Source organism: Meles meles, chromosome 9 (genome assembly GCF_922984935.1).
Source record: "Meles meles chromosome 9, mMelMel3.1 paternal haplotype, whole genome shotgun sequence".
Taxonomy (NCBI): Eukaryota; Metazoa; Chordata; class Mammalia; order Carnivora; family Mustelidae; genus Meles; species Meles meles.
The window spans coordinates 77,962,574-77,976,590 of NC_060074.1; the positions used below are offsets into that span (position 1 = coordinate 77,962,574).

Here is a 14,017-nt window from a genome sequence, read left to right on the forward strand (position 1 = left end):
TGAAAAAAAACAATAAAATGGGGTTGTTAATTCTCTGCCTCTGTGCTACTTTGGTTTTCGACCTATGAAATGCCAACGCTTGAAAAAACTTGTAAAATCAAGCTTTGCCTTTAGTGACAAGATAACAGTATTGATATTTTTAATGTAGTGACTAGTTGTTTATGACCAACTACAGGCTAGAGCCTGCCAATGTTGGAGTCCTAGAGCAAGAAAATGGGGAGCAGGCACCTCTTGAAGGGTCTTCTGGGTATGTGAAGCCAAGAGAAGACCCTGAGGCTAGAGGTTCACATATGCATGGGGGAGTTCAGATGGAAAATAGGAACCAGGGGAAGCTCACGGAGCTGATAATATAAAATATATTGGATACAAGGAAGTGAGTAAATTATGCTCAAAAATAGAACAAATATTGACCAGTGTGCAGACATATGAGTCAATTCCATGGCTGTATTAGTTAGGCATAGAGCAATACCCAAAGGAAAATGTAGAAAGAACAAAATGCCAAATAGTATCTCTTGAGATTTTCTAAAAATTTAATGAGATTGTGTATGTGAAAATGCCTTGACAACTGAACTCTTGCATACATATAAAGCAGTTTTTATTGCTTGATGAGTTTTACTACGTGGTACTAAACAAACTTTTCTGTAGGATTAATTTTCTACTTGATCTTTGAGTGTGTATATGGAAATAAACATACGAGAAATCCCAAAAGTTTTTGCTTTTTGAAATCAACCAGATGAGACTGAATACAGTAAAGAGATGCCAGAAATATCAATCATCCACACACTGAACATTAACATAGAGTCACTCTGTTTATACCTGTGCATAATGAACTGGTGGTACTGAAACATTCTGTTTTGGAGAAATTTGCTTGTACCATTTGTATGGCTGATATAGATTTAACAACTATTGGTTGAATTTTTTTTTTTTTACTTTTTAATATATTGTTTTTACATCAAGCAAGTGTATCTTGATGATACTTTCAAGGGCAAATAACCTTTAGTGTGTATAAGGGAAGATACCTCAAATTCTATGTACTGTCAATGAAACAATTTCTAGTTTTGCCTAGAATAATTCCCCAAAAAAGTCTTGTGAATATTTATTCCTAACCTTTTCAAAGCAAAAATGATCCAGACATGAAAGCTCATTGATTAAGACCACTGCCTTTGCCACATTGAAATATAAATCAACACACTATTGAAAAGGAATCTTTGACATAATCTGATTGGGATGTAGCCCAAATATATGTATTTTATCATAATAAATAATATTACTTATATATTCATATATATATGATTAGTTTGTGGTTTTAACCACGACATGTGTTTTTTTGTTCCAATTTTTGTAATTTTTATTGCAAAAAGTCTCTCATCAATCATTTAATCCTGATCTAGTGTATGTAGGTGAGAGTATTACAGAGCAGCTTTGTTAGGAAAGGACTTATTTTTATCTGTTGCAAATAGAAAAGAATATTATCTCAACATTTTAATTCCACGTAAACGTAGATGTTAACTTGAACATGCCAATTCCAGAAGTTTATAAATTGATATTACATGCCCAAACCCTCATTATCTAACCAGAACTACTCAAAAATCCTATGAGCAGGTATAGTTATCCCATGGACATAGCTTTTGGAGTATACATTGTTCTGGAGTTGTGGTTTTTTTCCTCAAACAAAAGAGATTGGTGTCTCTTTTTTCTTTCTTTTAAAAATAAATGAATGCTACTAGGTGAGAAAAAAGAGTAATTTCAAGACTGTGATGAAGAGTTTCATGATAAAAATCACTTTATATATCTCTTAAAACTGTGCTGTCAGCGAACATGTCTGTAATTTCTCATTGATTTGAGTTATATATCATAACGGGGAATCAGAAAGCTCTTTGAAATATGGCACAGTGTTTATTTCCCTCACAGGGCTAATTTTTATTCAAATAATGCTTTTCCTCTTTTCTCTTTGTCCACAGTCACAAAATGCATCCCCAAAGCAAAGGAAGCAGAGCGTGTACACACCACCGGCCATGAAAGGTACTGTTCAGGTACTGTTTTGGGTTGCTGTGAATGTTGAGTTCATGGCTGGCAGTCTGTCTGTTTTCTTGACCGAATGCTTGATTATAAGTTGGATCTAGTCTCAGCTCTACAACTTAATGATGGGACTTTCAATAAGATATTTTATCCACTTATAACTTAAGTTTCATCAAGAGTAAAATCGGTAGCTGAAGAAGGAATGAGTAGAGATGTCTCAGAATTTCAGTCTAGAAATTCTCATTTTCCAAGATAATGACAAAGATTTTTCTTTTACCCTTCTGCACGTATTTTCTTGAAGGGATCTTTGCAGAATCCCTAATTACTCTTGACCATGGTGCCAGACCATTGCTTTTTTTTTTTTTTTTCTTAGCTTTTTTCTTAGTAAAGTAGAATAATTTGAATTTGGGGCAAGTTTAATGTAAAGTGTTACCTCACTGCGTTGTGTCAAGAGTAGCTCTAAGAAACCCAATCAGCCAGCTACTAGCTGTTCATGTAACAGCTATTCAAATAACAACTAAAAATGCTAGCTCAGATCCTGGTACTTTCCCAGATTTCTCCCCCAAAACTGGAACTGCTAAAAGAACATCTAAGTATGTTAGAAATTTGACTGACACCAAATCCAGGGAAGGCCTCTTTTCTTTCTCACACAAAAATGTTCCTGACATGAGGCAGTGTGATCAGTCCAGCAGGTCCTGTTCCAGTCTGTCACTTGGGCCGTTGGCCCGGTGGCTCACCAAGCTCAGTTTCAACCACAGGAGAGGCGAGATGAGCAGTTTCCTCTGGAGTCTGGAGAGATGTCTACATTGGGAGTGAAATTTTCCACTCTGTATTCTCTCTAGATGTGAGTCTTTTTCCAGGGAGGTAGAATATAAATGGACACATTAATAACTGCTTTCAGTAAACTTCCTTCCTGTGCAGCTATAAAATACCATGTTTGTTTGTTTGTAAGACTGCAGTAAATAACATGGTTATCAGTATTGCACTTCATTCCAGGGTAATTATTGAGAGTATCAGGCTTCCCTCTCCAAAGATAAATATCATCATTTCAAGATATATTTCCTATTGCAAGCCATCTTGTATTTTTAAGACACACCAGTTTTGGCATGAATGGGGAACAGTAAAAGATATATGTTCACTATTTAATGATTTCCTCTGTTCTATTTTAGGATGGCTTAACTAAATAAAGTAATACTGTTCTTCTGTCCTCAGAGAATAATAATATTATTTTTAAAGGAAATTCTTAAAATGAAAGCCCCAAGGGCTTTCATTATATTTAGCTCTCAAATATCATAAGAATGTGGGATCCTAACATTTAGGGAAGTTAGTCATATTGCATATTTTCACATGTGACCTTACATTACTACTGTCTGTCCCTCCAAGATGGCTGTTCAGTGACAGTCATTTTGGTCATGAGTTAAAGGCTTGGGAAAGCACAGTAATTCTTTCAAGAGGTTACCAGGGTGTTATTACAAGCCACTTAGGCCCTCATTTATAACCAGTAATTACCTGGATAAATCTCCTGCTTCTGATTTTTAAAAAAAGGTGGGGAGAGAAAGAGAAAGCCAAATCCACATGTTTTATTCAGTCTACCTGTCCCCAAGAGCTAAAAATGAATATTTCAAGACAAAATTAAGCTATGGTGACATATGGTGCATTGTGAGCACATTAAGAAGCTTCAATCATAAGAAAGATGAATTAGCATAGGAAATGTTATTGAGATGCTAAATACAATAATACAATTGCTCTGAAATGTAATTCTTCAAATTGCAGTGAAACATCATTATACATTATTGAGTATAAAAAAAAAGTTTGGGGGTGCCTGGGTGGCTCAGTGGGTTAAAGCCTCTGCCTTTACCTCAGGTCATGATCCCAGGGTCCTGGGATCGAGCCCCACATCGGGCTTTCTGCTCAGCAGGGCCTGCTTCCCTTCCTCTCTCTCTGCTTGCCTCTCTGACTGCTTGTGATCTCTGTCTGTCAAATAAATAAAAATAAATCTAAAAAAAAAAAAAAGTTTGCTAGGAGAGCAAAGCCTCAGCAGATGTGATTAATATTTCTAAAAAAATTACTCTGACAAAAAGGCCAACTAGGACTTCATGAAAGACCCAGCAAATAACTGGTTAGTGGAACAAAACAAAATACAACAAAACAAACAAAACAAAAACAAACTGGCCAAATTCCTTCTTTCTCCCTTCGTTTGCTCAGTTTGAGGAATTACCAGGTACAGAGACCAAAGTGGCAGGAAGGGAGAGATGCTACATACCACCTATTTCTATTTCAATTAATGCATGGACAGATTAGTCTCCTGTCTCCTAAGTGCATTTAATTTTTCTCTTTCAGTAACAGTGGTACTTATGTCTCCACCAGGTTTTAGGAAACAGAGACATGTCCAGGTCTACTTATCCAAATGCTTCCGTTTTTCTAGTTTTAATTTTTCCCATTTCCCTCCCCTCTGGTCAAAAAGGAAAATATGATTTGGTAAATTAATTACCATCCAGAATGTTGAATCATTTGGGCTGAGTTCTTACGAAAGATCATCTCAAGGACCCCCGGAATCATTGGGTGTTTGCCTTTTAGGGCCCGTTACCTGGATCAATTTGTTTGTGGCCAAGGTGGCAGCACCATCTGATACAAATATGGCAATGTAAAAAGAAGAAACTTTATATGGCTCTCTTCCTTCAGAGGTGTTTCGTGGTTTGTCCAGCACATTTATTCTTAGAATGTAATAACAGATTTAGTACTTGGTCTGGCTGTCTTTCTATTCGTAACATTATAGGCATTCAATGTATTCAAGGAACTTAAATGTTAACTAGTCAAGTGATGACTGAATTTTTTCCGCTGCATCTAAACTCTGGGTATTACGCTGGCTGTGTCCTCCTGAGGATTCCAGCATATTAGGCCTAAGGTAGAGACAGATAATCAAAAGTTCCAAGTGATTCTGCTGTAGCAAGTCTGAAGATTGACCAAATATCCAATTACCTACCTAACATGTCTCATGGAGATCAAAGAGATAATGAGATCAAAATTAATATGTTCACGACTGACTTTTGAATCTTCTCAACATCAAATCAGTTTGTCTTGCACTGTTTCCCTTCTCAGCAAGTGGAATATCCATCTGCCTAGCTGAGTTCTGAGAGCTTTCAGAGACCCTCCCTCTCCTTCACTCTCTTCAATAATAGAAAACTAGCTCTCATAGGTTTCCCCCGTTGGTATCTCTTATCTCTCCCATCGTCTTTCTTCTCTCCCATCCTCTGTCTTCTCTTATCTCTAATGTCACCACCATATTTCAAATCACAATCATCTCTTTGCCAGGATATACAGGCATAACTCAAAGGTATTCTAAACCACTGCAATAAAGCAAATCAAATGAATTTTTGTGTTCCCCGGTGCATATAAAAGCTATGCTTACACTATAGTGTAGTCTATTAAGTGCACAATAGAATTATGTCTAAACAAATAATGTATAGGCCTTCATTTGAAAATGCTTTATTGCTAAGAATTACTAACCATTGTCTCAGTTTTCAGCAAGCCATAATCTTTTTCTGGTGGAGGATCTTACCTCCATATTGATGGCCACTAAATGATCAGGGTGGTGGTTGCCAAAGGCTGGGGTGGCTGTGGCAATTGCCTTTTTTTTTTAAAGATTTTTATTTATTTATTTTAAAGAGAAAACATGCAAGCGAGTGTGAGCAGGGAGACAAAGAGGGAGAGGGAGAGAGAAAATTTTTAACAGACTCCCTCTTTAGCATGGAGCCCATCTCAGGGGCTTGATCTCACAGCCCTGAGATCATGACCTGAGCCAAAACCAAGTCAGCCAGCTGAGCTACCCAGGCTCCCTTGTGGCAACTTTTTTATTTTTTTTTTATTTTTAAAGATCTTATTTATTTATTAGACAGAGATCACAAGTAGGCAGAGAGGCAGGCAGAGAGAGAGAGGGAGAAGCAGGCTTCCTGCTAAACAGAGAGCCCAATGTGGGGCTCCATCCCAGGACCCTGGGATCAGACCTGAGCCAACGGCAGAGGCTTTAACTCACTGAGCCACCCAGGCACCTCAGTAACTTCTTTAAATAAGATAACAGTGAAGTTTGCCGCATCAGCGGACTCTTCCTTTCACAGATGATTTCTCTGTAGCATGCATTGCTGTTTGAAAGCATTTTACCCACAACAGAACTTCTTTCAAACTTGAAGTCAATCCTTTCAAACCCTGCCACTGTTTTATCAACTAATTATGTTTATGTAATATTATATAATAATATTATGTAATATTCTAAATCCTTTGTTGTCATTTCAACACTCTTTATGACATTTTCATCAGGAATAGATTCCATCTCAAGAAACTACTTTCTTCGCTCATCCATAAGAAGGAACTGCTCATTTGTTAAGGTTTTATCATGAGATTACAGCAAGTCAATCATATCTTCAGATTCCACTTCTAATTCATTCTCTCGCTGTTTCTACCACATCTGCTGTTACTTCCTCCACTGAAGTATTGAACCCCTCAAGGTCATCCATGAGGATTGGAATCAACTTCTTCCAAACTCCTGTTAATATTGATATTTTGACCTCTTCCCATGAATCATGAATGTTCTCAGCAGACCTAGAATAATGGATCCTTTCCAGAAAGTTTTGATTTGCTTTCCTCTTATCTATCAGAGGAGTCGTTATTTTTGGGAGCTATAGCTTTATTAAATGTATTTCTTAATTAATAAGACTCAAAATTCAAAATTACTCCTTGACCCATGAGCTACAGAATGGATATTGTGTTTACAGGCACGAAAACATTAATCTTGTACATCTCTATCAGAAATCTTGGGTGACCAAGTACATTGTCATGGAGCAATAAATTTTTAAAAGGGATCTTTTTTTGTCTCAGCAACAGTTTTCTACAGTGGGCTTTAAAATATTAAGTAAATCATTTTGTAAACAGATGTGCTATCATTCATGCTTTGTTTTTCCATTTATAGAGCACAGGCAGAATAGATTTAGCAAAATTCTTAAGAGCCCTGGGATTTTCAGAATGGTAAATGAGCATTGGCTTCAACTTAAAGTCACCATCTGCATTAACCCCTAACAAGAGATTCAGCCTGTTTTTTGAAGCTTTGAAGCCAGGAATTGACTTTTGCTTTCAAGCTATGAAAGTTCTAGAGGGCATCTTCTTCCAACAGAAGGCTGTTTCAGCTACACTGAAAATCTGCTGTTTAGTGTAGCCACCTTCATGAATGATCTTACCTGGATCCTTTTGGAGAACTGGCTGCATCTTCTACATCAGCACTTGGTGCTTCCCCTTGCACTTTTATGTTAGAGAATTGGCTTCTTTCCTTAAACTTCGTGGACAGGAGGTGCTTGGGTTCCTCAGTCTGTTAAGCATCCAACTCTTGATTTCAGCTCTGTTCGTGGTCTCAGGGTCATGTGATGGAGTCCCACACTGGACTCCATGCTGGGCATGGAGCCTGCTTAAGATTGCCTCTCTCCTCCCTCTGCCCCTTCCCCACCCCCACTCATGTGTTCTCTTAAAAACAAAACAAAACAAAACAAAACAACCTTGAATCAATCTCTGCTAGCCTCAGACTTCTTTTTGGTAGCTCCCATCTCTCTCACCCTTCATAGAACTGAAGAGAATTAAGACCTTGCTCTGGATTAGGTTTTGGTTTAGGGAGCACTGAGGCTGATTTGATCTTCTATCCAAACCACTCAAACTTTCTCCATATCAGCAATTAGAATGTCATGTGTGTGTGCACTGGAGTACAACTTTTAATTTCCTTTAAGAACTTTCCTTTTCATGCACAGTTTTGCTAAGTAGGCACAAGAGGCCTAGCTTTTGACCTATCTTGGCTTTTGACATGTCTTCCTCATTAAGCTTAATCATGTCTAGCTTTTGATTTAATGTGAGAAACTTGTAGTTCTTTCTTTCACTTGAACACTTGGAAGCCATTGTAGGATTATTAATGGACCTCATTTCAATATTGTTGTGTCTCAAGGATTAGGGAGGCCCAAGGAGAAGGAGGGAGGAGGTAGGTAATAACTATTCAGTAAAGTAGTCAGAACACACATCTTTCAATTAAGTTTACGGTCATACTTGGGCACAGTTCCTGGAATTCCAAAACAATTACAGTAGTAACATTAAAGATCCCTAATCAGAGATCAACATAATATAAAATAACAACGAAAATTGTGAAATATTGTAAGAATTACTAAAATGTGTTACGAAGACACAAAATGTGCAAATGCTATTGAAAAAATTGTACCAGTGGACTTGCTTAATACAGTTGCCACAAAACTTCAATTTCTAAAAAACTCAGTATCTGTGGTGTACAATAAAGAGAAGTACAATAAATCAAGCTATGTTGGTTGCTCCACATCTAGTCTTTCTCTTCTTGCTTCCCATGAGTTTTCTATACTACAGTATATTAAAAAAAAAAGTACTGTGAATTTTATATGCTATTTCCTCGGTTAAAACTCTTTACTAGGTCTCCATTGCCATTAAATAAAATCCCTATTCCAGACCAAAGTTTTCAAAGCTTACTGGCCCATGGCTCCAATCTGCCTCTTCTCTGCCCCCTGGGTCCTAGACATGCTGGTATTCTGCCAGCTTCTGAATGCACCGAGATCTTTGCTGGTTCAGGAGATTCACACATTCTTCCCTTCACCTAGAATGTTCTTCCCTGCCTCCTCCATGTCCTCATTCTTCATCGACTAACTCCTACTTATCATTCAAACCCAGTCCTTAAAGATTAGTTTCTGAAAGGAGCTTCCGCTAACCCTCCAATCTAAATTCTCTATAGCTATAAAGTCTCCATTGATAGTTACCATCTCTAAATTTCTTTCATAGCAAGTAAATATGATGTCCAGCTATTTACTGTCTTTCTCTTCAGCTAGACTGCAAGTGATGCATGTGGCAACAGTGACAGTGTCTATTTTATTTACTACCATATCTGCAGGGCTTCATATAATGCTTGGGAAATAAGCATTATAAATATATTTTTAAATAATTTTTTAAAAATATACCCAATGCGCAAGTATTGGTGAATGAGTCATTTCCTAATGATATCTACCTTCTCTCTGGTCTATTAGACCTTTTTTCTGTTGAGGGCCCTAGAAATTTGTATTCATGTATTATTTTTATGTCTTGTTGCTGTTTGTGGCAAATTTTAAAATGGCAACTGTCTAAATATTTCAGGATATCTATTGTGTCTTCACCTCACCCTTAATTTACTACTTTTTCTTTCAAGGTTAAAATATCTCAATTTCAGTTATGCCTGCCATTCCTTTTTTTTTTTTTTTTTGGTACATTCTTTCTTGATCTCCTAATAAGCTCCACTTTGCCTATATCATTCTAGAAGTACATTATTCAATAACAATCTTATATTTAAGTGTGGTTTGATGGAAATAGAACAGAGACTTCAATTATGCCTAGAACCTTCTTCCTCCCAGATTATTTAATTCTAATAATGCAACCTAAAATCTTATTAATTTTTTTGGAAGCCATATTCATTGATGAAAAATAGTGAACTTTGTACAAATTCAAGACTTCCAAGACTTTTTTATGTGTTGCTTTTAAGCCCTCTTACTCACCATGCATTTCCCATTTTGGCATTATGTCTTTTTTTAACCAAAAAGCAAGACAGTGCTGTCATCCCAATTGAATTTCCTCTTGTTAGAATCAATCTGCCACATGAACATGTCATATTTTGTATTGTGATCCTATCATCCATTTCTTATCTCAATCGTGTGTCATTTGCAGGTAAGATAAACTTATCTTTGGTATTTTTATCCACATTTGTAATAAACATAGCAAACAGAACAGGGCAAAGAGAGGGCTTGTAGCATACATACCTCTCTGTAGTTGATATCAATCCTCCTGAAAGCTGCCGTTCAACCAATTATCAAAGAGACTTATATGTCAGGACCCCATCCCATAAAACCAGAGGATATTATGAACACTATTGTTACATACATCATCGTGTTTCAGATATTTTGTGCTGACTACATTTTTTCATCTATGCAGATGAGTCATAAATTTATAATGTATAGGATGCATAAAAATGACAGAAGTTGACGTCTGCATAGAAAACAGAGTTCCATTACCCTTTGTAACATAGTGCTTTATAATTATGTAAGTTGAGTGTTCTGAGGATTATCTGAAAAATGACAGCTGATTACTGAATACTCGTGTGTACTTTTCTGATGTTCATATGGTTGTCAGCCTTGTCATTTATAGCACAGCCAATTAGATTACTGTTGGATAGCTTGAATCATGTTTTCAGAAAAGCAAAGTAGGTTTGAGTCTTGGGACAGGAAATAGCTGACTCATTTCCATCCTCATTTTGTGCATGTGCCTGTTTTACTGGAAGGCAAATGCCCTCAACTAAAGAGAGCAAAGCAAGTGCTATCGATTCAAAAAGGAAATTTGAACATGAAGTGAAGCAGCTGACTGAAAATGGCATTGTATAGCCGGCTCTATTAGTATTACATTACCATTTTTAATGCATAGTAAGTCAGATGCTATGTGTACTTCTGAAAAGGTTCTTCCTCTCATTCTTTGTCATTTCTTTACAAGAAAGCTTTAGTTATTTCAGTGTCCAGAGATTGTTCTTCTGGTATTCAAAGAGGTCTTTGAAAGCTTGCAGCATTGGAACTCCTACATTCTGTTTTCTTCAAGGATGGTTGTGATCTCACTATTTCTTCTAAACTCAGCCTCTTTTCAAACTTTAGCAATAAATGCAAATAAGGAACACCCTAGGCTGGGAAACCATAAAAAGGCTAACTAGGTGTTTAAAAGGTGGTAGCGGCAAGGATGTGACCTATGATCATAACTGAAGGAGGATCTTCAAATTAGGGAAAGCCATTGGTCATAATAATTTTACCAGACCCAACAAGAAGGGACATGGATTTTGGGGGGCAGGGGATCAGTGTTCAAACCTCAGCGCCACCGTTTATTAACTGTTCAGCTTCAGCAAGTCGATGAGTTTAACCTCTCTTTTCTCATCGGTAAAATGTTGACCAAACCTATCCCACAGGGTTGCTGTAGAGGCATGAGGAAACAATATGTGAAAAGAGAAGGTTTAGAACAGGCATGGAGTAGGCAGGAACTACTTTGAGTACTTCTTTGAACCCTGGATGAAGAGTCAGGTGTGCTCCTTTTCCATTTCCACTGAGCCTGAGTGAAGGGAGGAAGGAACCCAAGAGAGGGATAGAAGGGGGACAGAAGGACTTGGGAGAGAATGAAATACCTGCCGGGGTTTTGCTCTTATCCTGGTAGGAATTGAAAAGTCAGAGGTGCCCAATCCTATAAGGTGCCGACCTACCTAAGGGTGCCCATAAGCATGGGGATCACCCAGCCTTGAGGCATCTGCTCCCCTCTCATTTGTCCTTGACTCAGGTAGATTTGTGCAGCTAGTCTTTGACCTTTCAGTTCCTTTTCAACAAAGCCCAGCTCGCTTTTCCTTCACTTCACCTCAAACACTGTGTCCCTTATTTCCCGGCTAACAGCCCTCTCAGAAGTATTTATATTTAATTTATAAATCTTGTATTTCAAAAAAACAGAACGAAGTGATGGTGAGTGGCGAATTTAGGGATTGCTAACGATTATCCAATATAGGGGCGCCTGGGTGGCTCAGTGGGTTAAAGCCTCTGCCTTGGGCTCAGGTCATGATCCCAGGGTCCTGGGATTGAGCCCCGCATCGGGCTCTCTGCTCCGCAGGGAGCCTGCTTGCTCCTCTTTCTCTGCCTGCCTCTCTGCCTAGTTGTGATTTAAAAAAAAAAAAAAAAAAAAAAAGATTATCCAATATATATGTCTAGTCAGAAGGATGAGCAGGAATCACATCATATAAATTCAGCCTGTAATTAGCCAACCGAGGTAGGTTAATAATGATTATATTGAATTATAACCAATTCATTCCTCTTGATTTCAAGCCTCTTATAATTCTGACTGAAAAAGTACTCTGAAGGGCTAGACCAGCCTGTTCTTATCACACCCTGCATAGTCAAATTGAAAGCAGGGAGAGAATTTGCAAGATCTTTTAATTTCTCATTAGGCAATCTCTACCATACTACATTCTTTTTTAAAACATTTCTGTCCTTCTGTGGGTGTTTTCCAGGTGTTCATCATATTTGTCTCTCTAAACCTCGACTTTTTGTTTGTGCTGGCTTAATTTATTTACTGTGTAAGGAAGGGTTTATTTATGCAACTCAAGAAACATTTTAACAGATTTCTAGGTAACAAGGAACATCCTAAAGCTACACAAGACTTGCTTATTTCTTTAAAGAAAACAAAAAAAAAAGAGTATGCTTCTATTTCCAGATCCACTTTCTTTACTTCTCTTTAATTTCTTGCACTAAGTATTTTTTTCATCTTTGCTCATATCCTTAAGTGCAGAGGGTGATGTTAGGGTGTAGAACTGATCTGAGAATGTCCCTTTCTTGAAAGCCACTATGATGTCTTTTTTTCTGAGTTCAACATTGAGAGAGAGTGAAGCAAGAAGAACATGCCGGCTAGAATGAGTGGACTTGGCATTTTATAGCATTATCAATGATTATTAGGTTGAGAGGTCCAAAGGACCTTGAGATGGATTAAATTGCAACTTTAATATTTAGGACAAGAAATTTAATTTCATGAGATGTTACTTATACTTTGAAAAGGAGGCCATTATTTGTCAATATGGTTCTGCTCATGTGTTTATATATATTTACCTATTTTTAAATTAATCTTTTGAATTTACATTGCTGTATAAATAATATGCAACTTTAAAAATTGCCTCCTATCAGGGCGCCTGGGTGGCTCAGTGGGTTAAGGCCTCTGCCTTCAGCTCAGGTCATGATCCCAGGGTCCTGGGATCGAGCCCTGCATCGGGCTCTCTGCTTGGCAGGGAGTCTGCTTCCTCCTCTTTCTCTGCCTGCCTCTCTGCCTACTTGTGGTCTCTGTCTGTCAAATAAATAAATCAAATATTAAAAAAAAAAAATTGCCTCCTATCTTAGAAGCAGGGAAGGAGATAAACTTTTGCATTTGGTTGGAACAGATGAATTAAGATACGGTGTCAAGATCATTTCCAAATATATAAATGGTAAAATTCAGTTGTATAAGCACTAATCATATACTTCCACAAATCATGTAAGAGCTTCCACAGTGTATCAAATACCGCAATGAAGTATCATGTTTATAGAGATGAAAAGCAAAGTCTCTGACCAATGGGAGACCAGTCTAAAAGAAGCAACACATAAGTAGACAGGTAGAGCACATCCAAGTGAATCCTTGAATAGGCATTTGACAGAATCATCAAAGGATCGCAGAAGACTCACTAGGCCTGGGGGACAACAGAGTGAAGCCACTTTTATATCCCAGAAGGAACAGTTATCATTACACATGTGCCTAGAGAGTAAAACGGACCGGGTATGGAAGAGTAGAATACATAGCTCACCATTTTCATTCCTCCTGTTCATGTGAACTTGAAGAGCACTTAGGATGACAGCCTAATGGAGAGAGTGAAATCCTGCATGGGACCTCTGCTGCAATACAAAGTTTAAAGAGGTCCCACTAATGGACTATCCAGACAAAACTTTCCAAAGCATTTGGAAATCCTTGTGCATTTGATTCCATTTTAAAAGTTCTGTTTCACATCTGTGTCTTTCTTCTTAATAATGTCACTTTTTAAACAGTAATTTCCAGCTCAATTATACTTAAAAAAAATAAACTTCATATTATTGAACAGTTTTAGATTTTCAGAAAAATTATAATGATAATACAGAGCTCCCATGGACCCAGTGTCCAGTTTGCCCTACTGTTCATACCATTTATTAGTATAGTACATTTTTATAATTAATAAACTGATATCAATGCATTATTATTAACTAAAGTCCATATTTTATTCACTATTATTCAGTTTTTACCTAACGTCCTTTTTCTGTGCTAGGAACCCATCCAGGACACCACATTACATTTAGTTATCAAGTCTCCTTCGGCTCCTCTTGGTTGTCACAGCTTCATATACTTCACTTGTTTTTGA

At 37.4% G+C, this 14,017-nt stretch overlaps 1 protein-coding gene and 1 pseudogene across 1 annotated transcript in view; one reads left to right on the forward strand and one right to left on the reverse strand.

The window, feature by feature from the left end:
• Positions 1–14,017, forward strand: part of PPP1R1C (protein phosphatase 1 regulatory inhibitor subunit 1C) — a 113,992-nt gene that overhangs the window by 55,464 nt on the left and 44,511 nt on the right. Inside the window, exon 4 of the mRNA XM_046019578.1 lies at positions 1,962–2,022. Coding sequence (XP_045875534.1) covers positions 1,962–2,022 — 61 coding nt within the window. The remainder of the gene's footprint in view (positions 1–1,961; positions 2,023–14,017) is intronic.
• Positions 5,596–7,950, reverse strand: LOC123950870 (annotated as a pseudogene).